General features: G+C 35.7%; 2 protein-coding genes and 1 non-coding gene across 3 annotated transcripts; 2 read left to right on the top strand and 1 right to left on the bottom strand.

Moving 5' to 3' along the window:
• The first annotated feature begins 895 nt into the window (after positions 1–895).
• LOC135076138 (uncharacterized) lies at positions 896–23874 on the top strand. The gene is made up of 5 exons (XM_063970606.1): positions 896–1021; positions 16993–17218; positions 19700–19824; positions 22939–23070; positions 23708–23874. The coding sequence occupies exons 1-5, from the start codon at positions 925–927 to the stop codon at positions 23869–23871; spliced, it is 744 nt and encodes a 247-aa protein (XP_063826676.1). The 5' UTR covers positions 896–924; the 3' UTR covers positions 23872–23874.
• Positions 17872–17943, top strand: Trnaa-cgc (transfer RNA alanine (anticodon CGC)). Its single transcript has one exon. It is a non-coding gene; the product is annotated as a tRNA-Ala (tRNA).
• A 171-nt stretch (positions 23875–24045) lies between the features above and the next one.
• Positions 24046–25353, bottom strand: LOC135076122 (replication factor C subunit 3). Its single transcript, XM_063970588.1, has one exon. It carries the CDS (start codon positions 25259–25261, stop codon positions 24194–24196), a length of 1068 nt encoding a protein of 355 aa, XP_063826658.1. The 5' UTR covers positions 25262–25353; the 3' UTR covers positions 24046–24193.
• Between the last annotated feature and the right edge of the window lie 994 nt (positions 25354–26347).

Here is a 26347-nt window from a genome sequence, read left to right as displayed (position 1 = left end):
GAAACCGTATCTCAAGACAATTTTATGTAAGTTTGAGATTAAGTATAATTGTTCTAAACTTAGTTGTCTAGACTTTTCATAAGATTTTATCATTAAGCGTAGATTTAACATCATTAAACTTGTAATTAAGCAAAAAGATTTTATGCAGCGCAGAAGAAAATTTACAGATTGAAATATTATGACAGAGGTCAAAGGTCGTGAGTTCGTGTGCCATCCATAAAGTTAATATTCCTTCCGCTAGGTTATACCTAAATCTGTCTTAGATGGCACCATAAAGTTAATATTAACAGATTTTTTCAGCCAGTTTTGAGATGATAATTGTACTCGTAATACCTATTTATTGAATTTACGTAGGCAGTTATTTAATCCTTTTGGATAAGTATGTAGGTACTTCATAAATAAACTTAGATAACATTTAATGGTTCATCATTACTCCTTCACAGATTAACATCTGTTGCTGTCCATTTAAATTGTGAATTACTTAGTGGTGACTCAAGTTTTTTTATAGGCGTATTTTTAGGGGTCTCTACTTTAGTGAGACTCTTTGGTGGAGTCACTTCCAACAGAATCATGTTTGCATAGCTGAAGAGGTTACCGGGAAAGTAATTTGTTTAGAGGCGATTATGGGAGAAATATGATAACCCAGGCCTGTGTCCATCTGGCTAGAACTTGGAAAGTCTAGGCCCAATCCTTCTTTATAATCTGGTAAATTGAATTGTGATGATGATGATGACGTGCAGTAGAAATTAGTCATGCTCGTTTAATTAAAAAAAGGAGTCAGCAATTCAATGTCCTCAACAAATATCAACGCCCCAACCCGTTTCGGACAGTGCACTGTTGGACTGGTTCTTTTGTTTTTCAGAAATAAAAGATCGTATAAGTATAACTCGCGGCATTGAACCGGTCGCTTCTTATTAGTGCAAAATGTTGTGCCGAAGTGTCCGCATCGTGGTTTGTGTGCTCTTGCTGGGGCAATGTGGTGGCCAGTTCATGTTCAAATTTAGGGAGAGACCTATGATGTGTGAGTAAACACTTTTTTTATATTGTAAAACTCATAATTTTTATTTTTGCAAGTAGTAAAAAGCACTTTACACGTCCAGTATTAGTCCTACCACTGCTTCGGGACATTAAATGGGCCAGTGCTGAAAAGAAGCAGCGCAAGAAACTTCGGAAGGTACTTGACCGTACCTACCGTGTTTTCGAAGTGTAAACAGTTTATAAACAAGTTTAGAGTGACTTGTGTGAGTAAATACTTTTTTGTAGAGTAGAAAGGTACTTGACCATATGTCACCGATATGATGCAGTTTTGGATGCAGTCGTACGTTACGTCTACCCGTCTCTACATTAACTGTGATGTCAGTGAACTTTTTTCATACATTGAGTACATATCTTTTACATTAATTATTTTGTATTTACTGAAATATTAAGTCACTACACTATGTATCGTCCGGGAGGATGGATGACTTGCCACTGAAGATCAGGCTAGGTGCTGGTCGATTTTTTCATGGACTTATGTCTGTGAATGCAAAACTTTTGTGAAAGTTTAATAAAGAAGTTCGTACAACATTCTAAATTGACGAACTCTACAGAATTATTTTGATACGCTTGTATTTTACCTACTGTTTGTCTGTAGGTATTTACTATCAATCATTATAAAGACTGCAACTGAAATAGCAACATCAACATTGCATTTATTTGTTAAAACCGATTTAATTTCTATCCAGAAGATCCAAGATGCTAAAATAAGTTTTCAGTTTTGTAAAATAGAATTTTAGACCACAACTGCCTCGCTTTGGCTAGTATTTTGTAACCTTATTAGCATATTATACTTAAATAAATGCGGGTTTCTTTTATGAAATCAAAGGTCGAGGTTACATCAATTTTGGTAGGGATATTGAAATAAATTCTGTAGTTTGGTGACTAGAGACCAATTAATAGCATCAAAATTTTAGATGAATGATGCAGCAGATGGCCTCGATAATTCCTTAAAGAGCAAATATCAAAGTCATTATTTTTCGTACCGCAGACGTGCAAGCAAATTATTAAGAAAAAATGCTCAAGTTAACCCATTTTAATTTTTTTAATGAATCCCATGATTAGTATTGTAAGGCGGAAATATTTTGCAGAAAGGAAACCAAAAATCAAAATCCTTTAACTTCTCTATTGTCTATTCTTACTATTTTTCGGAATTTTCGTCCCTCTTTAAACGAACCTGATTGTCCAAAGGGAATTTTGATACCGTCCTATCCAGACAATATGTTAGAGCCTTTTGAGCCTTCATAAACGTCTAACCACATTGGCACCTCAGATATTTTCAACCCACACGACAGAAGGAATAGACAAGTACATACAAACGTTGACTTTTGTAAAAATAGTAAAATGGTAAGTGTTGATCGCTAGCCTACGTTATCTGGCCGACGATGTACGTAGGTAGGATAGGTAGGCACTATAATAAAATGAAATAAGCCCGAATAAAGGGAGTACAGCAGCCTTCGCGTGTCGTAAACAATACCAAAGTGGGGGTACCGTAGGAACGTTATATTGCAGCCCGTTCAAATTTACAGCAAGGGAATTTTTATAACCCTCGTATAGTGTGGCAACGCACCCACAGTTCGTAATGAATTTCAAGATAGTAATAAACTGGGTTAAAGCTTCATAATTTTGATTAGGATTTCGTAGATTTCATCACAAAACAGATACAAATAAAGATAACCTAGCTAATTCTATTTTTAGTTGGTTTGTCAAATGCCGATGTAGGTAACTGCTTAATTCTAATGTCAGTGACCATGAAAATTGATCTCGTTTTTATTATAATTCCAGATAAGATCCCAACTAATATTATAAATGCGAAAGTAACTCTGTCTGTCTGTCTGTCTGTCTGTCTGTCTGTCTGTTACGCTTTCCCGCTTAAACCTCGCAACCGATTTTGATGAAATTTGGCATAGAGATAGTTTGAGTCCCGGGAAAGAACATAGGATAGTTTTTATCCCGGTTTTTGAAACAGGGACGCGCGCGATAAAGTTTTTCTGTGACAGACAAAACTCCACGCGGGCGAAGCCGCGGGCGGAAAGCTAGTATCGCATAATTTATAAATCTGGGGCAGTTGATGGTTAGGCTAAAGTGTATTAATTAGTTTTAAATATAAAAATGGACAAGTTTGATATCTGGCTATTCACTGGCGTTTTACGAAATAGTAGTTACTCCAAATGTGAAAATTATAAAATCTTTAGTTTTTGGGGATTAAATACGGTGAATTGAGCTATCATTTTAAAATAAAGGTAAAAATTACACTTCCTATCCTTCAAAATTTCCCGATATTTAGCCGACTTCGCCAGAAGGAGGGTCATTTTATCGATTTGTAATCCCAAACTAAGGAATAAAACGGTCCTTGCTAAACTCTCATATATCTTGAGGTTATTAGGTGTATAGGAAACTCAAAAAATGCATCTAACACTTTACACGTAACACGAAATTTTGGTTCCCTGAATCTGGCTGCATTGGCGTCCCACAGGACGGACTCAATAACTCTAAACCGCGATTGTGTCCAGGGAAATCGGGTACAGTTGTAGCAGTTCTGAACAATGTGGTCATTTGTTTGTTTTTTATACGTAAATACCAACTACTACAATTATCCGAATCATGTGGCATTGCCAAAATACTTAATTGAGCTTACAATTACAATAATTTGAAATGCATTCTCTTAAGTTTTCTTTATTTACCTGTATCTCATAAATAATTATTTCTAAAATCAAAATACATAATTCTTTGAGTATTAAACCAAGACAAAAGTTTTATAATACTGTGAGGTGTGGCTATCAAGATATCCCATCAAGTCGGGTCGTCACACCTTCTGTCATCTTTGCAGTTTATAAAAATGCATGTGAGAGCTTATTCATTAGAATTAAAATAAATACAATTTCTTAAAAAAGTATGTTGGGTGCAAATGTTATTTCGTTATTATTTTGCTTTCCATATTTTGTTAGAAGACTAATTTTCTTTATATTTTACGCGTAAAGCACACATCGTTTTGAATAATGAGTTTCGCAAACATATTTTAATGTGGTTAGTTGATATAACAATCCAAATTTTCTCCTCCTCAGAAAATTTAGAACTATAGGACGTTCTTAGTTCTAGTTAGGTATTTGCTAACTTTTATAAAAGAGAAACAAAAGCTAAAATTAAGTTTAGTGTCGGGTTTTATAAAACATCAGTTTTAGGTCAGTTAAATTAAAAATATAAAGCGTTATAAATTCAGAATTTAACATTTACCATTCAAAACGTTAAATCCACTTCTCAATTCATTCAAACCACTTCCGTCTAGCTGCACACTTTAACCCTTTATTTAGCAAGTTACCCGCAAACTGACTCTAACTGTTTGTCCCATTGCAGCCGAGTTATTTGTATCCCGTGAAGTTTCGCTTTTGCTGTAAACAACAGCCATTTTACGTTTATCAGCTTTAAAGTTGAATTTTGTTTGTCTTTTATTGTACCTAAAAATAACTGTACCTGAATAAATGGCCACATGTCTGGAGATTTAGGTAACAGACTGCAAAGGCAGCAGGAGGTGAGGTTACCTACAAGTTTGAATCCTAGTGGGGCCAAATGTTAGTGCAATTAAACGAGCATTTTCACTTTTATACCTATATTTTTATTTTAGGTTACAGTCTTGGCAAAACCGTGAGAGAAAGCCTTTTACACATATGATTCTCTTCCCTTGAAACGTATAATTGATCAATGTTCCAAGAACTCTGACACCAGTCAAATAAATCATTCACATTCCAGTCTGTCTGACCACACTTCACCGATTAAATCTAAAGTCAGTTCGGTTCACTATTTATTAGCCAATACGAGCAGTCAATTGTTACACAAAACTCTGATGCAACCAAACAGTAGGTAACATAAATCTTAAAGTTTAGAAGCTGACAAAGTCGATTTATAAAAGCACTAACCGTTAAATAGGTATGCTCGATAAATAAAGTGTTAGAATAATAAACAAAGACCAACTCTTTGTGTTTATTAGTTACTATTTTGGCAATTTGTCCTAAATAATATTGCTTTTAACTATCCCACCGATAGCTAATCCCAAAATAAGCAGAATTTCTATCTAAAATTTACCTAAATAAATACATAAACATGAAATTAAACTAACTTAGTTTACGTTGTGCTCATCGCACTAACATTATTTTATTTTGTCCTGTGTTCGGAGTTCGAATAACGAACATTATTTTCAAACTGCAATTCAACACAATTTAGATCTCTTTTGCAAGTTTATAGTATCGTGACGTCATTATTTCGCAGTCAGTGATTCATGCTACATCTCAGACACAAATTAAACTAACAACCTTTTAAATATTGCTGATTTTTCATATAAATTTTATTACAGACAATCTGCCACTCGTCACTTTTTAAACGAAGTTAATCTGGAAAACAGCACGTGGAAAATTGCTTTTTCATTTAAAAAATATTGCGTTTCATAGCTAGATCTGTTTTTAGGTAATTTTCCTATTTTAACTGCACCTTTGGGCAAAATAGTCACAACTGTGCTGAGATGATTTTTACAATTTCGACATGGGTCCCTAATAAAGTTACTTACTTTAAGGCCATAGTCATAATTAAATAATGTACCTACAGAGTTAAAAGGTCAATTAACTGGTAATGGTTTATTTTACAACATAGAACACTAATTGTAACATTGACTGCACTTTAATTCACTTCACACATTCACTTTGAACCGCATTTTTTAGTTACACTGCTCTAATACCTACACTTTTCAGGGTCAATGTGTTGTGTTAAGTCTAATTATTTAATATGTAGTTAGTAACGACCTTACCTAAATAGAGTCATATTATCTTTTCAAGTGTCATTGAACCATTAAAACAATGAATCATGATTAAATCAAGAAAAACAAAACTGACTTTATCATTCATCAGACCTAGCTACTTACTAATCCGAAATTGAATTTTTTGTCTCAACTGCATTCACTGCATACTATGAAGTTAGTCGAATTCAACTTATAAGATTTTACTCACCGATAGCTGATAGAGGAAACTAAATAAAATGCTGTATGTACCTAAGTAATTTAATATTAAATATACTTCAATTCACTATACTTACGTACCTATATGACACTCAAAAATATGAACCGTGGCAATTTTATTTTTGAGAAAATATCGGAACAAACGTACTCAAACAGCGGTGTTATGTGTTTGAAAACATTTTCCACGTTCCACGCCAAAAGGCATTTTCTTCCCAAAGTGGAAGTCACGAAATTGTGCGTATAGGGGGTAAATACCGTGTGCGTTCAAGGTTGTCAACGTGCCAATTGAGGGATCATTCCTGTAAAACATAGTTCTGTGACAGGCAGGTAACAACGCGTGGGTTTTGATATTTGGGATTTCTCTGAAAAATCTCTTTGTAACGTTCATGTTTTCGCCGTATTTCCGGCTCTGTTATTAGAAGATTCAAGTGATTCTATCTATAGTATGCTTGTTGGGATAAATAAGTAGTAGTCCTCTTTTAAACTCTTATTGGAATTCGCCAGTTTTTCAGAATCGACAATAATAAATATGGGTGAATATCCCAAGCAAGTTTTTTACGCGGCGTAGCTGAGAATCGATGGGAGAAATGTAACTAGAGCGATGATTTTTTTTCTGTATATAGTTTAAACAGCGTTTTACACGATAGCAAAGTCTTCAGGACAACAGGTAGTTATTTTATGTGCTAAAAAAATTTTCAAAGACCCAAAATCTAATAGCGGTGGCGCGTCCTAACTTTATTTCTACTCATAAATTGTGTTATTCCTTCTTTCTCGGGGATTCTAGTAATTTAAGAATAGTATAGCCATAAAATACATTAAATAAGACTTCCAAATGATATGAATGAAATGTGATATTTCAGATTTTAAGTGTTTTAAATAGCCTTTCAAAACTGTCCCACGAAAAAAAGCAATTACAGTGGCTCAATTTCGACACTCTCTTACTTCTCCAAAGAAGCTTTGAGAGACGTAGAGTTCTTCTTCCCTGCATCACTCAGCTGTGTCCTCCTGATCGGGCTATAAAGACTTGCGACTTGTGGTATTGTTTTTCCAACAGACCCGTAAATATTTGTATCAGCGGCACAGGGGGCCGTCCATATATTACGTCATTCTAAATTAGGGGGGGGGGGGTTGGTCTGCGGATGACGGTAAATGATAGATAGGGGGGGGGGGGTGTTTCGAAATTGACGTCATTCTTATTTATTTATTTATAGTTTATTGTTCACCTACAAAAAGATTATTTCTAAAAAGAAATTTCTTCCAGCACACCTAGGTTGGCACCCGGGGCGATCACCCCCCCCCCCCCCCCCCCGTCACAAGTCCTATGGCACCCCCTGGTACCCCCGCCAGGATTTTTGGGGTTTCCTACCGATTGAAAGACAATCGCACCCCCCACCCCCCCGTATCATGACATAGACCGCAGATTTGCCATGCAGATGTGCCAGTGAGTACTAATCTGCGCGACTTGTGTCACCCCCTGATGCTTGGCACCCGGGGCGGACCGCCCCCACCGCCCCCCCCCCCCCCCCCCCCCCCCCCTTCCGCCGCTACTGATTACATATAATACTAGCTGCCCGCCCCGGCTTCGCCCGTGGTACTTACGTGTATTATACATATAAACCTTCCTTAAGAATCACTCTATCTATTAAAAAAAAAATAAAAGGTGATTCTACAAGTGTTTTAATTTTGTCAAACTGGTAATGACGTCAATTTTGGGAGAAGGGGGGGGGGGGGGTCATTAAGAAATGACGCTAGGATGATTGTAGGGGGGGGGGGGTCTAAAATCTGAAAAAAATCGATGACGTAATTTATGGACGGCCCCCAGGAATACAAAATTTTTCAATTTCGCTGACAAGTGTATGAGTGAAAGCTACCTACTTAGATGCTAAACGATTCTTTAACATGATTAAAGTTTGGTGTTTTGTTGTATCTGCATACAGAAATTATTGATCAGAATTATAGTTTTCTTTATAATTTGAATTTTGTTATAGTTTTTTAATTCCGGTGGCGCAATTTCGGTGGCTCCGGTGGCGAATCTATTGCAAGAATTGGTCTTATTGGCTCTGGAGCATTGTACCTAGGTCTACTAAGGTCTCAGTCATAACTACAATATCGTCAGTTAATCGAAGTTGTGTGATGTACTCGCCGTATCTTGATACTGAGCTCGGTTTAGCTCTGAAGCTTGAAAACCTCTAAGTGGGAGGTAGTGAAGACTTTAAGACATTATGGTGTCTTCAACTCTGAACCCTCGCAGCAATCAGATAAGTTTCGAGTTCTGATCTTGGGGGAGGGCTGATATGATGAAGTTTTCATACAAATACTTCAGAAGTTGCATGTATCGACAGTCGACAGTTAAAGAGACTGTAGCACAGCCCAGGTCTTGACCGAATCGAAGAAGGTACAAAAAGGCCAATAATAATGACTGATTATAGTCCTCAGTCTTCTGCATAATTTGACGCAGCATTAAATATGTACGTAGTATTACGAACGTCTTTTCGAAAATGAGGTTGTCTGAGAGACTGGATGTTAGATAGCGAGAGTGTCATATTTCAGGAAAAAGCGGTAAAGCCCGAAGCAGGAGGCCTCACCTGACTCTGGACCATCGCCAACGTCCATTCCATTCCAGTCTCTACCACCACCACCATGTCTTATTTTTTGGTTTATCGGCCAATAAACATGGTGGTATTTAAGGGAACTTTAGTACTAGCATTCCATCTGATTTCATAAGCTCAGTTACGATTTTATTATCTCCTGGTACATACGTTGTTGTTTTTGTTTGTTGTTGTTTTTTTGGATATCTTCGCTAAAGTGTCGGAATAATCTTCAGCCTAATTAATAAAAAATACTAGTAGTGCTTCTTAGTCTCTCCTAGCAGCTTAGGCATTTACCAAAATGGTTCCGCTATCCTCGTTATTCATGTTGGTATATTCAATTTGGTCCTCGCAAATACATACTTTCGATTTATTACAAAAAATCGTCTCTATAATACACTTCGTATCAATTTGAGGACTTGGAAAGCTATTTATACATAGATACTAAGCAGAATCTTAAAAACAGATGAGAATAGTTCTGAAACAGCTAAAATTTCCCTAGTCTCGTAGGTTGCAATCTATTCTGCCACTTGAGCTGAAAATTCATTGGTTTTTCTCTCTCCATGAGGCTGGCTGAATTTAGTCCTCCGTTTCTTTGCTCTTCCGTTGGTTTGCATAGTTTTCCGTTTAATTACCCTGTCGATGATACTGAATAAACATTTTTTCTTTCTTTCTTTCACAAATATGTAATTTGTTAGTTCAATAGCTGGTATAGATCTAGAAATATCTTTATACTTAATCTCCAGTTCGCATGGTCCTTAGCGAATAATTAGTTGCGTAATTCTGAGTGTAGGATAGGTATGATACCATCATGAAAACTTGGCTAGCCTGAACCAATATTTTTACTTATGGAAGATAAACCTAACACCAACCTGGGGCAGTTGGTCGCCCTTCCGGGACTAGAGTTGGTTTCTGGGTTTGAACTTGAGGGTCATGTAATGATGTCTTTGTGATGAGTCTAGAATAACGGGGCTGTTGGATTTTGCCGTTATCACCATGCTTAGCAGGCTGGTTGGTAGTTCCAGTATGATAGTATAATACCTGGAAAGATGCTGCAGCCCACCCTCCAGTATTTTGATTGCTTAGTCGGCTCTAACGACTCACATGGGAAGATCTGAACCTTTTTTAGGGTTACAACACAGGCCTGAATATTGTTTTTAATTATAACCATCTTTACAGGATAATAATACTTAATTGATTACAAATAAATAAGTAATTTGAGACAATCATCCATAACATTCCGAATTCCGCTGTATAAATAAATTTCGGTGGATTGATTCTTAATTCCGGTGGCTCAAATACAATTTCGGTGGCGCTTGATAATTTCAAATTAACATATCTCGAGAAGTATTAATAATATTTTGATCTCTACCATATCATTGAATAATACAAGTTATTTACTATTATTTCTGCCACAAAATAGTTTTGGAAAGTGGAAATTAAAATTCACCACCGGAATTAGGCAAAAAACGAGTTTGTTGATATTCACCCATATCGTTGTTCAGAATTAATTTAAAAGCAGAGAAACCTAAAGTTACAAAAACGGGATCCTTTTACATTTTATGTACAGTTTGTTAATATATTATTTCCTTCGTTATTTCCGCAATTCCGCCACACTGATTTTCGTGGTGGCATCCCTGTGCCTGTCGAAAATCTAATATTCTGTCTGCGTTAAAAAGGGTCAACTTGAAATATTCACATTGTTTAGGCAAGTCGCGCCCGGATGGTTATGTCTGCTTCTATATGTACATACGTAACGTAAGCTTACCTTGTCTAAAGCTAGACTGAAATCACAGCCTGGAATGCCTGTTTATATTCAAATTGACTACAATTTTCACTGTTTTCGCTGAAAACCCTGATCATAAGGAGAACAGTCTGGCCCGTATTCCAAGGCTAAGCTTATTAAAATATTAAAAGACGTTCACAACTTGATTCAATCTTAGCTTAAGCCTGTAACTGACTGAATTTCAGGGTCCGTGGCCAAGTCCCCCTGTGTTCGACGCACCCGTGGTCGACGCCCCCGATCAGATAGAAGCAATTTTTAATCAAATGTACAGTCAGTCACAAAAATATTTATAAACGAATAAATATTTATACTGATCGTACAAATAAATGTTTAATATTATTTTACAATAGTGATACCTAAAAATATAATAGGTTTTATTTTAACTTATCATATTTTATCATAGGTTTTATTTACCTATAATAACATGTAAATCGTTTTACCTAATCAAAATAATTGTAACAATCAGTCCTTAAAATAACTCTTCTCTCTCTTCATTTAACTAACTACAAATAAAAGTTTTAATTATAAAAGTTTTAAGTATTTTTAACAAAAAATTAAATACATCATTTTAAATAACGCATGGTTTTCGTTGACTGTACTTAGTGCAAAAGCCGAAAAAAATATGATATTAAATTTATTTAAATCGGGGGCTTCAACCACGGGTGCGTCGAATACTGGGGGACTCGGCCACGGACCCGAATTTCAATATGTAACGAAAACTTTTAGATAATAATAATATGGATAAATTATTAGGTATGTGTAAATATTTTAACTCAAAGGTGACTGACTGACTGACTGACAGTGATGTCAGCTGTTAGAAGTAGCGAGGAAGTACTATGAGAGTCTGTACAAAAGTAAGACATCAAACATCGCCTCACCATTAGATGGACAGTCATATAGGGCACAGCAGTAAAGTATCAAAATTAATCTCTTACTTTTTGAATACTTAAATATTAATTAGATTGTAACGGACACTTGAGGATTAAAAAATGAAATAATAAAAGTATTTTATATGTATTCCATAATACCACAGAATACATAATAGTAGCAACAGAAATTGCACTCCTTTGTGTAGGATCAGATGCCGACATTTTAACGGTAATAATAATAATGCAAAATATCCAACGCACATGGTGCATTCGAAATCGCACCTTACTACTACGCTCACAAGAGCGCATTTTTTGTGTGTTTAGAATTGATCTACGTCACCGCTCAAGCGTCAGGGTTGTATGAGCAAAGTAAAATAAATAAAAACTTAATTTTAAGAAGCATTTATTGTATTTTACGATTAGAAAACTTTAATCTAGTGGAGTTTGTATAATCGTACCATCTCTAAAGTACCTATTAATAAACTTCAGTGTTGCGATAATTCGAAATTAAACAAACAGTTTTAAAAGGTGTAGTGTCGGAAAATAGACACGGTGAAGTAAAGTTAATGTTTTTATTAGCTAAAATAATTTTTTTGCTATAGTTTTTTGTTATAAGTATTTCAAAATAATTTATTATTTAAAAAGTGTAGTTTTTTTTTATTATTTAAATCACTACAGTTAATTATTATTCCTAAATATTAAAATTTTTCATTAAAGAAGAATAACAGTGCTGTTGGAACAATAAACCTTGATTGCGACTATGATCGACCGAGCGTGTTTAGATACGCGTGTGCAAACAGGCGCGTGGCGGCCCGGACTGATTTGCAACTTGAAGTTGTCGCGCGCTGTAGGTAATTATCTCGGCCGACATAGGCGAGTGACGGAGGCCTGATAATACTATGACGACATCCGGACATTTTAGGGCGTGGCCTGCTCCATATCCTATGAAGTTCCATAATTTGTGTCGATAAAATCTATGTAAAATCGGCACAAGGCAATGCCGTACTTCATTGTTAGGAATCCATGTAATAGTGATGTTGACTGCGGTCATCATAGACAATAAGATACCGATCTTGTAAATAAAATAAATCGACCAAATTGCTACAGTATGACTAGATTTTAATTAAAAGTTAAAAATATATTGCACGATACTACAAGAAGCTATCTAATGTGTCCAACTGGTCGAAGGTCATGAATAAAATAAAAAGAATTGTGATCATAACACTGATATAGACAATGACAACAATATGGGATCATCTTTAATATATCTGTTACAGTTTCAAAATTCGATGAAAAATCCAATGCCGCTTAAAGTGAGAGAAATGTCTAAAGTTCTAATAGAATTGAAAGTTTTATTGGCTCAAAATGCTTATAACAATAATTGGTAATACATTTCAAATATTAAGTACCTTTATAATGTATCGATAGAACCAAAATGATATCCTCTCAGCTTGGAAAGGGAAAACCCAGGATTGGGGGAGCGCTCCAGGCAATTTTTAGAACATTTCATAGGTGGTAGTAAATAATATTTATTTTATTATTAAAATTGAATATTTTGATATTGATAAAATTGAATATATCTTTCGATTCAAATACCGAATATTTTTCAATCGATAATAATTATCGAGAATTGTTAATAATATTCAATTAAAAGTTGTTCAATCCCTAGTCATGCATAGACTAAGACGGTAACCATGGAGATAGTTAGTTTGGTAAGTCACGTGTTAAATGTCAAGAGTGGAAAGTAAACATAGGATTCATGTTATTTATTTACGTGCAAAATGTAAGTAAGTAAATCATAAAAGTGGAACGCCGAGCTATTTCCAAAACCCGTCCAATATTATAATACAATTTGGCTGCGACAACTACAATACAGAACATCTCCCAAATCGATGTGCATAAAATAATATAATACAATACTAGTAAGTAAGAGGTTATGATAACAATATTGCTATCAATAAGTTTATAGAATTGGTCCGCCAGGAATAATTGTTCTTACATAAAGATTTGTGTCATTTAGAACCTAGAAAGTATTATTTCGGCACTGTTGATCTAACGGCGAACAATGTATGGAGAACGAACATTGTCCTTTGGCATGCAGGTAGATGTTATGACGTAGGCATCCGTTAAGAAAGAATTTTACGAAACTCCGTCGCGGGCGGCCGCTAGTCTATACAGGGTGGAAACGATAAGTGATCTCACTCGATTATTTCTAAACTATACAAGATATCAAAAAACTAGTTACTGATCCTGAAAGTGCTTCATGAGCTCTATCAAACGGTACCAATAATAGGTTAAAGAATAAACTGGATCTATCCGAAAATCAATGTTGCCGGCTTCCATACATTTGGTACAGCCTCATAATATTAAAAACTACAAATGATATCGTAAAACTGGTTACTGATCCTAAAAGTGCTTCACGAGCTCTATCCAATAGTATTAATATTAAGTTCCAGAATAAACTGGATCTATCTAAAAAAACGTTTCCATCTTCCATACATTTAGTACTATCACAGATATGGAACTCATCTCTTAATAAATATTATAGCAAATTTTATAGCAAATAAAGCATAAAACTAATGTTTTCCATAAAATATTTTAAATGAGAATGCAATTTACGAGTTTATTTAAGTTTCAAAAAAATTACACTTCTAATATTGAGTGGTTGGCATACATTTAGTATGGAAGCTGGAAACATTGGATTTTCGGATAGATCCCGTTTATTCTGTAACCTGTTATTGGTACCATTTAAAAGAGCTCGTGAAGCACTTTCAAGATCAGTAACCAGTTTTTCGATATCTGGTATAGTTTAGAAATAATCGAGTGAGATCACTTATCGTTTCCACCCTGTATATAAAAAAGAAAGTCGTGTTAGTTACTCCACTTATAACTCAAGAACGGCTGAACCGATTTAGCTGAAAATTGTCAGGGAGGTAGTTTAGAGCCAGGAGAAGGACATAGGATACTTTTTATCCCGTTCGAAATAAAAAGAAGTCTGCTTATTTATTGCCATTAAGGCGGAACAAAGTTCGCCGGGTCAGCTAGTTATGTATAAATTTATGTTTCCATAATAATGTACATAGTACTGAGGTACTCGAATATTTATTAAATGGAATAATGGTCTTAAAACTCCTTAAGATGTTATCTTATAAAATACTTATTTGAGTCTTTCAAGTCTTACGTTTTGCCTTCAAGTGCTTAACTTACTTAGATAAAATAGTTATTAAACTGTTAGGTTAATACTAGAAAATCTTGTTCCGTTACTGACACTTTTATTAAAGTAAAAACAGCTGAGCCGTCACTATGCCAGGCTAAAACAGTTTCAATAAGATGTAAAATGTTTTGCTGATGCAATGCATACGTAGAAAACGCTGCACAAAACTGTCATAGCAGAAACCAAAACAGCCAACAATCTGAAAATATAATGTAATAATAATAATAACAAATCTTTGGACAATCTCACACAGCGCCAGCCACCAGATCGTCGCCACCGCCAAAGTAAGCAACTTAAATGCTTGTGTTATGGGTGCCTAATATAAATAGTGTATAGTTGTAAATGGTGTAGTTTCATAAGCAGTGGTTTTTAGTCTGCTATTGTTTCACTGTATGTTTTTCGAACAAAATAAAACAAAATATTTTTTTTTCAATAAGTACATACATATGTACTTACAACACCCAGACCCGTCACAGAAATTAAAAGTCAAGTCATCATTTCATTTTGCTTGGATAATCCGTTCTGAACCACTACACCGCCGTAGTTTTGGATTACGCCTAAAACATAATTGTTATCATAGAGTGTATTCAAAACTGAAACTTAATATCTATGAGTCACAGCCGTTCTTTCATCCTAGGTAAACATAGAGGCACAAAATATAGAAGTCTACCTTCCAGAGATCAGATTTGACCAGAGAACCAACAATTTTTTGGGACCTGTGAGCTAACTCTCAAACAAGTTTGCTTACGACCTTTAAAATACTGATCATTAATATCCCAACATAATATCGTAGATTAGTACCAGAACACCAAACGGCTTGGTTATGTAGGTAACTACCTACCTACCTACCATATTTCAAGTTGTGAAAGAACCACTTTTACTAACCTAGGCATACATTCACATGATTAATAGTTACCTGACTGCGCCAGGAGGGTTATGTTTTTTTTTTCGAAGTGATATTAAAGGTAGATAAGTATAAAATTATATGTCCTGTTTAGATATGAGATAATTATAGGTTTATTGTTGTTATTACTACTTTAAACTTTCTGCTTGGTCGAACGGTTGACTAAATGATAATTCCATATTAATTATAATCAGAGAGCGACATCGCGACATCCAAATATTAACACGGTGTTGCCGTGATGGTGAAATCAGCAGCATTGCGACTTCCATTCATCTTATAGGTAACCCTACCCTATATTAGCACATTTCCTACTCATATAACCCGCAACCATCGGCATAGCAAGTTTTCTTAGCAGTTTAGTTAACAAAAGCTAAAACAGATTATGGTACTCACAGCATGGACATGCTGTTCTTTCTGGTCATGGACTAGTGTGGATTTATAGCGCAAAGCACTTGACCGCTTTCGTAGCGTACCTACCTATTGTTAGCTTCCGACCCCTTTCAAGGGGATGGAATAGTAACGTACGAATGTTTGCATTAAATCGGTTTAAGGCACAGATTCCCGCCAAAAAATTATCACCATTAGGTTCTTTTTTACTAGTTAATTATTTTTATTAAATTATTTTTCTAAAATTATTTCTAAACGACGACGGGTCTTTATGACCCACGAATTTCTTTAGGAGCCACCATTATAGGGCATGTCAAGTATAATGTAACCATGTTAAGTACTTCTAACGTTGTTACTATTAGTAGGTAGGTACTTATTTAGTTACGTGAGTGTTTGTTTGTCATCTAAAACAAACTATTATAGTAATAGATTATTTTGTTCATTTTTATGTAATCTTAATATTGTTGCAACTAGTGCAACAATGATGTATCGATCGACCGATAATATTGACATTTACATGAAGTATCGACACGATATTATCCAAATGAACCATTTAACCGGCATTATGAGAGTTGGCACGATTTTAATCGTCCAAATAGCTGTTTTTAATTACGGCTTTGCACAATTTAGATTTATTACTGTAGTAACTTTGAAAAGGTCAAGTGAAAACAACTAGCAATAGCAGTAGCCTTCTTAATCAAATCTAGGTACCTATTCGCTGATTCATCCCGTTTGTGAGACAATTTAAGTAAATAGTCAGGTCAGACATGTTGAAAAAACATTGGGCTGATTGGTTAGGCCTGAGATAGGTAGGCAAACAAATGGAATTACCTCATTTGGTCATGTTGTCAAATTATTACCTATTCATTAGGAAAAGGCTCTAGGTCTTATCTACCATTACTTACATAGGCATTGGTTATGCAAAAACCATTTTATTTTATTTACCTAATTAGATTACATTTTCGATACTAAACTTTGTTATGTCTAGGACTTATCATTCAATAAATAAATGATACCTACTTACTCGTACTTGTTTTTTGACGTCAACATCCTTACTTAAGTAATAATAATAATGAGCTAATTTACACGAGTACGAGCGAGGCACGAGTAAAAGATTGCTCGTATTATAAAATAATCAAAGTAAACCTGTATGCGTAAATAAATACCTAACTACATACATATCCTTATTCCATAAACTTTGTTTCAGCCGCGCCCATACCTTTTCCCGCGTGTCGCGCTGATAACATTGACTGCCTGCGGCGCGGGCTGCGGACGTTTTTCATCCTCATGGACATGGGTCTGGCCGGCATGAAGGCCGTTGACCCCACGATTGTGGATAGTGTGGCGATTGCGTCACCGGAGGAGCAGATGTCGGTTCTGCTGAGGAGGGCGAACGTCACTGGCGCTAGGTGGACGAAACTGGGGGATAGGAGGTACGTTTTTGAGTTTTAAAAGTTCTTAGCAAGCAGCTAAGTAAATGACGCCTTACTATTACTTATTTTAAACTAGCTTTCCGCCCGCGGCTTCGCCCGCGTGGAATTTTGTCTGTCACAGAAAAACAATATCGCGCGCGTATTTGTTCACCGTTTAGACCTACCCTGGACTACGACAAACATTTTAAAACCAAAATCAGCTCAATCGGCCCAACCGTTCTCGAGTTTTAATCAGACTAACGAACATCAATTCATTTTTTTTTATATAGAAGATATAGATAACTGACCTTATAAGTTGTCTGGAAGAGATCGCTAAATAGCAATAAGACCGCCTAAATTGTCTTTCTTTTCTTGTTTTGTGTGATGTGTACAATAAAGTACTTAGGTACCTACTTAAATGTTTATCTATCCATCTAAATAGTAACCATCTTGTAAAATCAGCATTGTTGGACGATGCCCTTTTCGTAGGTAGGTCAGAAAAGATTTGTTTTGTTTACAGATAGGTCTGATAGCAAAATTTTTATTTATTATTAATTTATTTAATACATTTGTAATCTTATTAATAATTAATATTGTATTTATGAAATAAACTAAGGACAAGTTCTTTTCAAGTTAGTAGAAGGTGGTCGCCTATTTCAAAGCTATCCATCACCGGGGGTGTAACTCAGTGGTAGAGTGTCTGCTTCGCATGCTGAAAGTCCTGGGTTCAAATCCCAGCACCTCCAAATGACATATTTTTGTTATTTTTATTTTATATTTTTACATTGTTTATTTTTAGTTATTAATATTCGAGTGTAAGTGTCTACTTAGTGATTTTTTAAGATAATATCAAATGCAAAAATTTTAGAAGTAGGTAAGCAATGAGATAACAAGAGTCAAGTAAGTCAAGACAAATAACTGCCTTGTTATGCATAAAAAAAGTAGTTAGTAGTAAGTAGGTATACCTACTATGATATGTTTAAGTTAGTAATTATATTATGGACAAAATACTACAGCTTTCTGTGAACGTTTCACTTCAAGGCCCTTCAAGGGACGACATCGAGTTTCGGAAGCTATTAAACGTTACTCGTACTTACTTGCTATAAAACTGGTTAAGTGGGAATGACTCGCACTCCGAGAATTCCGTAGCAAGGCCGATTGTTGTTTACTTTTGAGTAGGCTTATTTGTTTTTAATTTCTTTTCGGTTTAAGGCATTATCTATAGGCTAGAATACAAAAACGTTAATTCCTAGGAAAGTGTCATTACTTTAATACCTACTACGCGTAGTAGGTAGGTATAGTGCTCAGATCATAGAAGGGAAGTATAGTGAATAGTGATCGGGAAATGTTTGTCACTCAAAAACATTAATACAATGTATTTTTTGTAAGTGGACATTGTAAAATGACAACCAGTGAAAACTAGCTCATGAACAAAATAATAGGTGCTAGGTAAGATAACTAGACTTATTCAATATAAGTAATTTTAGAGACAAAATAATGCTTGTTGTAGCACAGAACCACGGTTTTCCGAAAACCGGGGAGAAATATCCAGCCACAAAATAGGGGACCGGCTCTTTTGCGCTGGACCCCTGATACTGTTAGTACGAAACATTCTACATACGTTTCCGAACTTATTATTCGCCTGACACGAAAATGAAGTAGTAAATTGCGCTGGGAATGGGGGAAATAGAAGAAGGAAGCAAATCACGACGTGACCTCGATGCTAGCGGCTGTTTGCCGAGATGTTTGTCAATAAACTGAGATGCGCTGTGGAAAAACATGGAGGATTTTATTTTTTTTAACGCAACTTCTGAGTTCGGTTTGGATTAGATTTCCGTAGTCTGGAGATACACGCGTTCGAGATTGTAAACTGTATCGATTTTCGATTGCTTTGAGTGGTTAACATGTAAGCTTTCTCAGCTTCAATTAACGATAACAGGGTTTATTCAATACTAAGCTATTTACAGACTTAAGTGATAATATGTCTGAAAATAGAAATACTTACCAAGGGTTATGATATGGATGGTAGGTAGGTAAATGTTCCACCTTGTAAGTAGGTAGTAGGTAGTAACCAGGAATAGAATTCTGTGATCTGAAGATCACTCAGAAAACCTTTGTTAGTAAATCGAACCCGGGACCTTTTGCGCTCAGAGCATCAAGCGCCACTGCACATGCGCTTACGATCGAGCGGTATTTCTTAAAAAATTTTGTTAGTGAAGAACAAACATATTTTTTTATTTACCTACATAAAAGTATCTACCTACGTAAGGAGGCCTACCTATTGTGTAATCGCACATAATATAATGTGATAGAATGTACCGGGGAAGTACCTGCTTATTTCAATTAGATAAAACGTTGTTATTACCTAATTAGTAGATGACAGAAACAGAATTAACTATTAAAGTACTTTTTACATTTGAATAAAGCAGTATGCATTCCTGCCGTTCTGCACTGCACACAGCGTTTAATTACCTGCTATTAATTAAAATTTTACTTTGACAGATTCAACCTCGACGGTGGCAAAAGTGGAACGGTATTCATAAGCGATCTCCACGTCTCTGGCGACATAAGCCTGACCATGGGCGGAAGGGTCGATCCCTTCAGCGCACACATAACTATGGATATCAGTAAGTTCATTTGCATGCAAATCGGACCGGTGTTATGCAATCTTGATGTCACACGAAATTAGCCACGCAGAGGCAATGACACGCGCTTGAGATATTGCTTCGACAGGAGCTAATAAGCATAGCTGGGCACCGTTAATCAAATAGTTAACTTCTTTTTTAATTATTATAATTTTATTTTACACTTTTTAGTAGTATCTCAATCTCAGAGCCTTGATTTAATTACAATACAATTTAGCACCAAAGTGCTCGAAAATACAAATCCAGCAAACCCAAACTCGATAAGTTTCCACCGTTTCGTTTAGGAATTCCTATGGCCACCTCCTGACTCCATCATCAGGACCCTGGACATCATCTAGTACTAACACAGAATAATAATAAGTACCTAACTACTACGGTACTAAAGTGCTCGAAAAGACAAATCCAACGAACCCAAATTCGATGCTATGCCGCCGTTTCATTTAGGAGTTCCTATGGCCACCTCATGACTCCATCATCAGACCAGCTCAATGGTACCATAACATTGCATTGTCCTTACATAAGTATACCTTTCAGCTCAATCGGTTGAGGAAAACTGGTCTTAAATTCAGTTGCAAGAGTTGTCCCACACATACTAACAAGTAAATGTCGTTAGTGATCTGGTTACAAAAACTGTTGTTTTGGGTTCTGGAAGTTCTGGAAGCCCGAAAGTACTTGTCAGAATGCGTTTGTCAGCGTGCCTGCTGTATCTTTTTGGTAAATAGTAGGTACTGGATTAACGATTAACGGACTTAGGATAATTTAACGGAAGTTAACGAGTCCGTTAACATTTTTTAAAGTTAACTTAAAAGTTAATCCGTTAATAGAAATGTTAACTTCATTAATTAACAATTAACGGATTAACGAGTTAATGCCCAGCTATGCTAATAAGACTAAATACCTACCACTAGATATGTCGGAAAGTAAATGCAATTAAGTCCCGAGCTCAATAACAGTCCGAAACCTTAAGAAAGCTGGCAGTGGCTGAAAGAAAAAAGCGGGAAATCGTTTATTCTTGGGATTGCCAAATCTATACATTTATTTAGTAGTGGACTGCCATAGGCTTAAATTATGATGATTATGAAAAACAGAGGAAAGCGAAACAGAGAAATTGATACAGCTAGGTTTCCGTAGCGTATAGAGGTAGGTAGGTACGTTTCTCAAGAGATAGATACTAAACTAGATTGTCCTAGATCGCGTTAATTTCTCGGTAAATGTAAGTAGTACTTAGGTAGATAGGTACCTACACTACTTAGTAATGGCGTCGGAAACTCCAGGATCGAGAGTGTACGTTGTTTACATTACTTACTCTTCTTTCAGCCAAATGTTGTAGTGGCAGTTACTAACAAAAGTACCTAATACAGAAAATGGGTGCAACTTGGCTAACTTTCAAGGAACTGGCTAAAAACCAAGCTACATCTTCTGTTTACGGCGGGCAGAACATTTACACTAAAGTTGTTTAACCTGGAATATTTGATGGTCAGTTACATTAGCTATAGCATTCTGTCTTTCATACTCGCAATTTTCAGTTTCTTACAAACTTGCAGCAAGAAAGAATTAACTATGAAACTTTCAAACCCCAGTAAAACTAAGCTAAGGTGATTACTTACTGCTCTAATAAATGACTTACGTTAATAAGTAAAAGTAAAAGCAAACGACAGTGATATACCTACCTATCCAGTTGTTATTTTAATTGGGTACTTAAGCAAAGCTTATGTTGCATGAGATAATCACGTAAGTATATATCCCTCTAAAACTAGTAGGTAAGTACTCGTCTTGTCCACTGCTGCAAGCAACTAATTACAGATGTTCTTCACACAAAGTTAGAAGTAAGTCCCCTTTAGAACAATTGCATAGCAGTTAGTAAGTTAAACTAGTAATTAAACACAGGGTTCAAATTTAAAGACGTTAAACGTGTCTAAATTATATTATGCTGGTGCCTTCCCAAAACCGGGCGGAAGGAACGAAGCGACACGACAATTCGCATACCTTCGTTAAAGTTTCTATTACAAAGTTGCAGGTTGGCTGGCGGTTGGCGTAGATAAGGGACTTACTTAGACACTTCGAGTGTAGGGCAGTGAAACCCTTGTAATAATTACATTTTCAATAATTTAACCGCAATTTCAGGAATGCTAGCCCCAGTTAATTGGTATAACTATTCAAAAATAACTTTGTCTCCCTTTTGAGTGAGTGTTAATTTGTTACGATGTTTTATTCATCATCCTCCTACATTGAGTATTAATTTGTTACGATTTTTTATTCATCATCCTCCTACATTTAACGCATACCGGAAAATATGAAGGCGTTAAGGCTTTTCAAACAAATCTATTCCTCCCTGTACACTCGGATACAGTTTTCACCCCAGATTGATGTCACCGGTTTATCGCGAGACTTAAAAACCATCACTCAGGGGGTTAACGTATTTCACTTGCCCCTCTGTGCCGAAGAAGAATGAAGCTATGTGCGGTTCTTGGTTGAAGGTTTAAGTTCAGCTAAAGCTCAGCCGGATTCCATACAATGAAAGAAAGAAAGAAAGAAAAAACATTTATTTGGTACCAAAAAATTAAACAATAAGTACCTACCTACAATCAACTTAAAAAGCAAAATACAATGTTGCCACTTGCGCTTTAGGTGATTTCTCTGATTTAAATGTTTGTTGTTATTACAAAGATTACAGGCGAAATATCTCTTTTACTCCAAGAACTAAAACAAAATTAACACTTGTTTGTTTTTTGTAGGGTAACTATGACCTACGTTCTTGAAAGCAACCCCACATTTCTGACATAGCACTCTGATTTGTGTTTATAACTTTGTTTCATTCGGAAGGCGCATTGAAAACGTGACGGCCATTTATTTAAACCTAACGACAATCGAAACTAGAGAAATGAATTGTTCGAAACGTGAGCGGATATTTGTAACGTTGCTTTTTCGAAAGCCTCTTTAAGTTCTTTAACGGGACCTCTCTTCTCTATAGATTTTACTACTTTATGTATGTTAGGTCGATTTAAAGATTTCGGAAATTCTTATCACGTAGCACTTGGTTCTTATTATGCCTACAATACATATTGCATGTTTCTTTAAACCAATTCTGTGTTTCAGTGGAAGTGCAGAGCAACATAACTTATCCCTGGAGCGGTGAGAAGGGCATCGACAATGAAGACTACATCCTGATAGGACCTGAGCGAATTGCTATCAGAAACACGAGAACACCGACATTCTTCTTACAACCAAGTAACTAATTAATTAATTTATTAACAACTTTAATGAAACTTCCATATCCATTTGTTACCATTTACATCGGAAAATTACCCTTATAAAGTTTCTATGAAAAGTTGCTTAGGTATTCTCATAATTTTCGACTTATGCACAAAAGACAAAACAAATTAGTAAAACTTTCAGACTACCTACAATATTACCTAGTAACTTAATTTATTCAAGAACTTGCTAGTTTTTATTGGTCTCTACCATCACGTAGTTACGAGGGAAAAATGCCCATTACGCAAATTAGGGCGCTTCACGCAGATTTAATTAATTAGTATGTATGTATGTATGTACCAAACTTGATCTTCACTGGTTGGGTTTTTATTGACAGTCAAGCTGTAGATCCTGGCTACACAGGAGTTGCAGCGATGGGAACGAAAAGTGGGAATAGTCCTGTGGCCATACTTAGCTATTAAAAAAATATTAATAACAAAGATATAAACTTCAGAGCCATGTGAAATTTTTTTAAGATATTCTAGGTCAAAATCCAGCAGCAATCAAGTAGCTCTTTTTTGGAAAGTCACAGGAACAATAGCAATTATTTATCAACCTTTTCAACATTTTAATTAAATATCAAATTTTTAACTGATTAATATTTTTTTTACAGATGATGAAGACACAGCAGTTATCAATGAGCTCCTACTAGCCAGGCCAGCCATTTTAGATCATTTATCAAATGAAATCACAGCAGCACTGATGCATACTATTGTGGACAATTTTAGACTTTTTGCGAGCAAAGTGCCAGTAAAATATTATTATGAATACTACTAAAAATGTGTTTTATTTCATGTTATCATCTTTAACAAGTGCCTAATATTATAAAATTAGAAGCTTAGTCACTCACATAACACAAACACAACTTAATTTTAAAACTTATTGGGAAGGAATATGGTAGGAGTCTTACCACACATACCTACTTGTCTAAGTTTAAAAGAAACTCTGAAATAAACTTCATAATTTTATGTATATTGATCGAGACACTCTTGGAATTTCTATAATCGAAATACATTCATAACAGCCTTTGAGAATGGGAAATCTCACATTATTGCATATTGTCTTACAAAATGTTTAATACTGCACTTAATAAACAGTCTTAAAATGCATCACCAAGGGATTCTTCCATAAACTTTTTGTAGATAGCCATAAACTTAGCAACAAATGCTTCTAGATGGAAAATAGGTTTGTTTCCAAGTCTCATTCTATGTTCATACATTGCAGCATGACTGGCCACTTGACACTTCATCGCCATATCACAGTTACGAACCAATTCTTTCAGCAGGCCTGCAAACACCATATCAGGAGGGACACCATGTATTATCAACTCATACAGCTTCTGTCTAACTTCCCCAAGTTTTTTTGGAGATTGCTCAGATAAAATCATAGAAGCAGTTTCTCTGATAAATTGTTGCCAATCTGGTTCTGGAACCTTTTGATCTGCAGTAAATGGGTATTGTTGGACTTTGCATGCTTCACACATAAGTAACGCACGTCGCAAATTGCGATCAGCACATTTAGCTATACGCATTGCCAACTCGGATGGCAGACTTAATCCTTCTTTCTTACAAACCAAATGTAGAACGGATGAAATCTCAATTTCTGTAGGTGCTGGGACTCTTATTGTTAGACAACGGGACCGAATTGCTGGAATAACTCGTGATATCGAATTAGCAATGAGTATCAATCTACAAGTAGCTACATACTTCTCCATAGTTCGTCGTAACGCATGCTGTGCGTCTTTGGTGAGGTCATCAACTTCATTCAGAATAACAACCTTAAATTCCCGCTGGCCTGATGAATCAATTTGATGTGTCTGAGCTACATTCTTCACTAAATCCATGATAACAACACGATCGTGTATTCCTACATCAGTTGGGTTAACCTCAATGTGGTAATTACTACTTACAGTCATAATTTCAATTTTTTTGTTCGATGGGGTGGTAAAGTTCATCGTTTCTTGCCTTAGGCGTTCCACGCCTGAACCATACAATTCTCTCAGCAGGCACATAATACGTGTTTTCTTACCGGCACCAGAGGGACCGTATATCAGCAAATGTGGGAAATCACTTTGTTGCACTAAACTCTTTAGCCGGACTGCTTGATCTTTATGAAAATCTAGTTTCATAAGATCTCTAGGTCGGTGTTTATCCACCCACAGACTCATGTTTTAATCATTTAATGCAGAAAATCAACAACAAAACAATTGTTCACCAAAGTAGATTGAAAATATTGAAATGTCATCAATGTCAAGTCAAAAAAATTGGCGCGAATTAACGTTTAGAAATAGCTCATCCGTGGAATTTTTGTTTCTCACAATACTTTCTCCGAGAACTTTTTATAGCTTTAGCTATACTGCTACGCCGAATCTATCCTCTATTTCTCAACCTATCCTCTGCATAAATAATTGTGCTTTTAACTTTTTTATTGCCTTATTTATAACTTTTCTGTGGTGTTCAAAAAAGAACGTTCAGAAACTGAACTGAAAGTGTTCCGATTTGATCATAATACGTTTTAAGCATGTTCTTCGCCCAGTAAAAGTTGATCAGTTGAGGCGATCAACCTCATTCTATGACCTGCGTCATGATCATTCTGTGATCAACATACAAGTAAATATAAACCATCAAAAACAATACTTGTCAAAAAAACCAAGTCTCGCAACTCAGTTGTTCTACGGTAAAAAGTTGTGAGATCCATGTAATACCAAGTCCAGGCCAGGAAATCTTTAACGTTTTACATAAATATATTGACTTGGCCATCGCATGAAAACACGTGTAAATTAAATTATTTAGTGCGATGGCCAAGTCTGGGGGCACTGCCGTGCCCCCAGATAAAGTTAGAAAATGAGTTGAGGTGAACACAGAAATAAATAAAGAAAGAAAAAATGTTTATTCAGTATCATCGACAATACAGTCTAATTTTTTAGAAATCAGCAGAAATGTCATCAAAAATGGCCAACTGACATAAAAATATTTTTAGTCTGTGAACTAGTGATGCGACAAAACCTCTCGTTAATCGCGAAGTGAAATTATTGTAGTACTTGCGTATCATCGCCGGGTGATCGTCAAAATACCTACTAAAAATATGCAACAAGGTCGCAACATTGAATGTGAACTGATTATGAAATTTTCGAGAACAGGAAACAAACTGTATGCACAGATGTAATCAAAAAACACACTGGACAGTAAAACAATCAATGATATCCGTAAAGTTATTAAACTTCAAATAGTTGCAAAAAGTTCTGTTTGACAGT

The sequence above is a fragment of the Ostrinia nubilalis genome, chromosome 11, assembly GCF_963855985.1.
Source record: "Ostrinia nubilalis chromosome 11, ilOstNubi1.1, whole genome shotgun sequence".
Classification (NCBI taxonomy): domain Eukaryota; kingdom Metazoa; phylum Arthropoda; class Insecta; order Lepidoptera; family Crambidae; genus Ostrinia; species Ostrinia nubilalis.
Note: the sequence above shows the minus strand (reverse complement) of the source record. Positions and strands in the feature narration are given on the sequence as shown.

Coding starts and splice junctions, on each gene's coding strand:
- LOC135076122 (XM_063970588.1), bottom strand. CDS start 25,261: ATGAGTCTGTGGGTGGATAAACACCGACCTAGAGATCTTATGAAACTA.
- LOC135076138 (XM_063970606.1), top strand. CDS start 925: ATGTTGTGCCGAAGTGTCCGCATCGTGGTTTGTGTGCTCTTGCTGGGG. Junction 19,825..22,938: donor ACACATAACTATGGATATCA/GTAAGTTCATTT, acceptor TCTGTGTTTCAG/TGGAAGTGCAGAGCAACATA. Junction 23,071..23,707: donor GACATTCTTCTTACAACCAA/GTAACTAATTAA, acceptor TTTTTTTTACAG/ATGATGAAGACACAGCAGTT.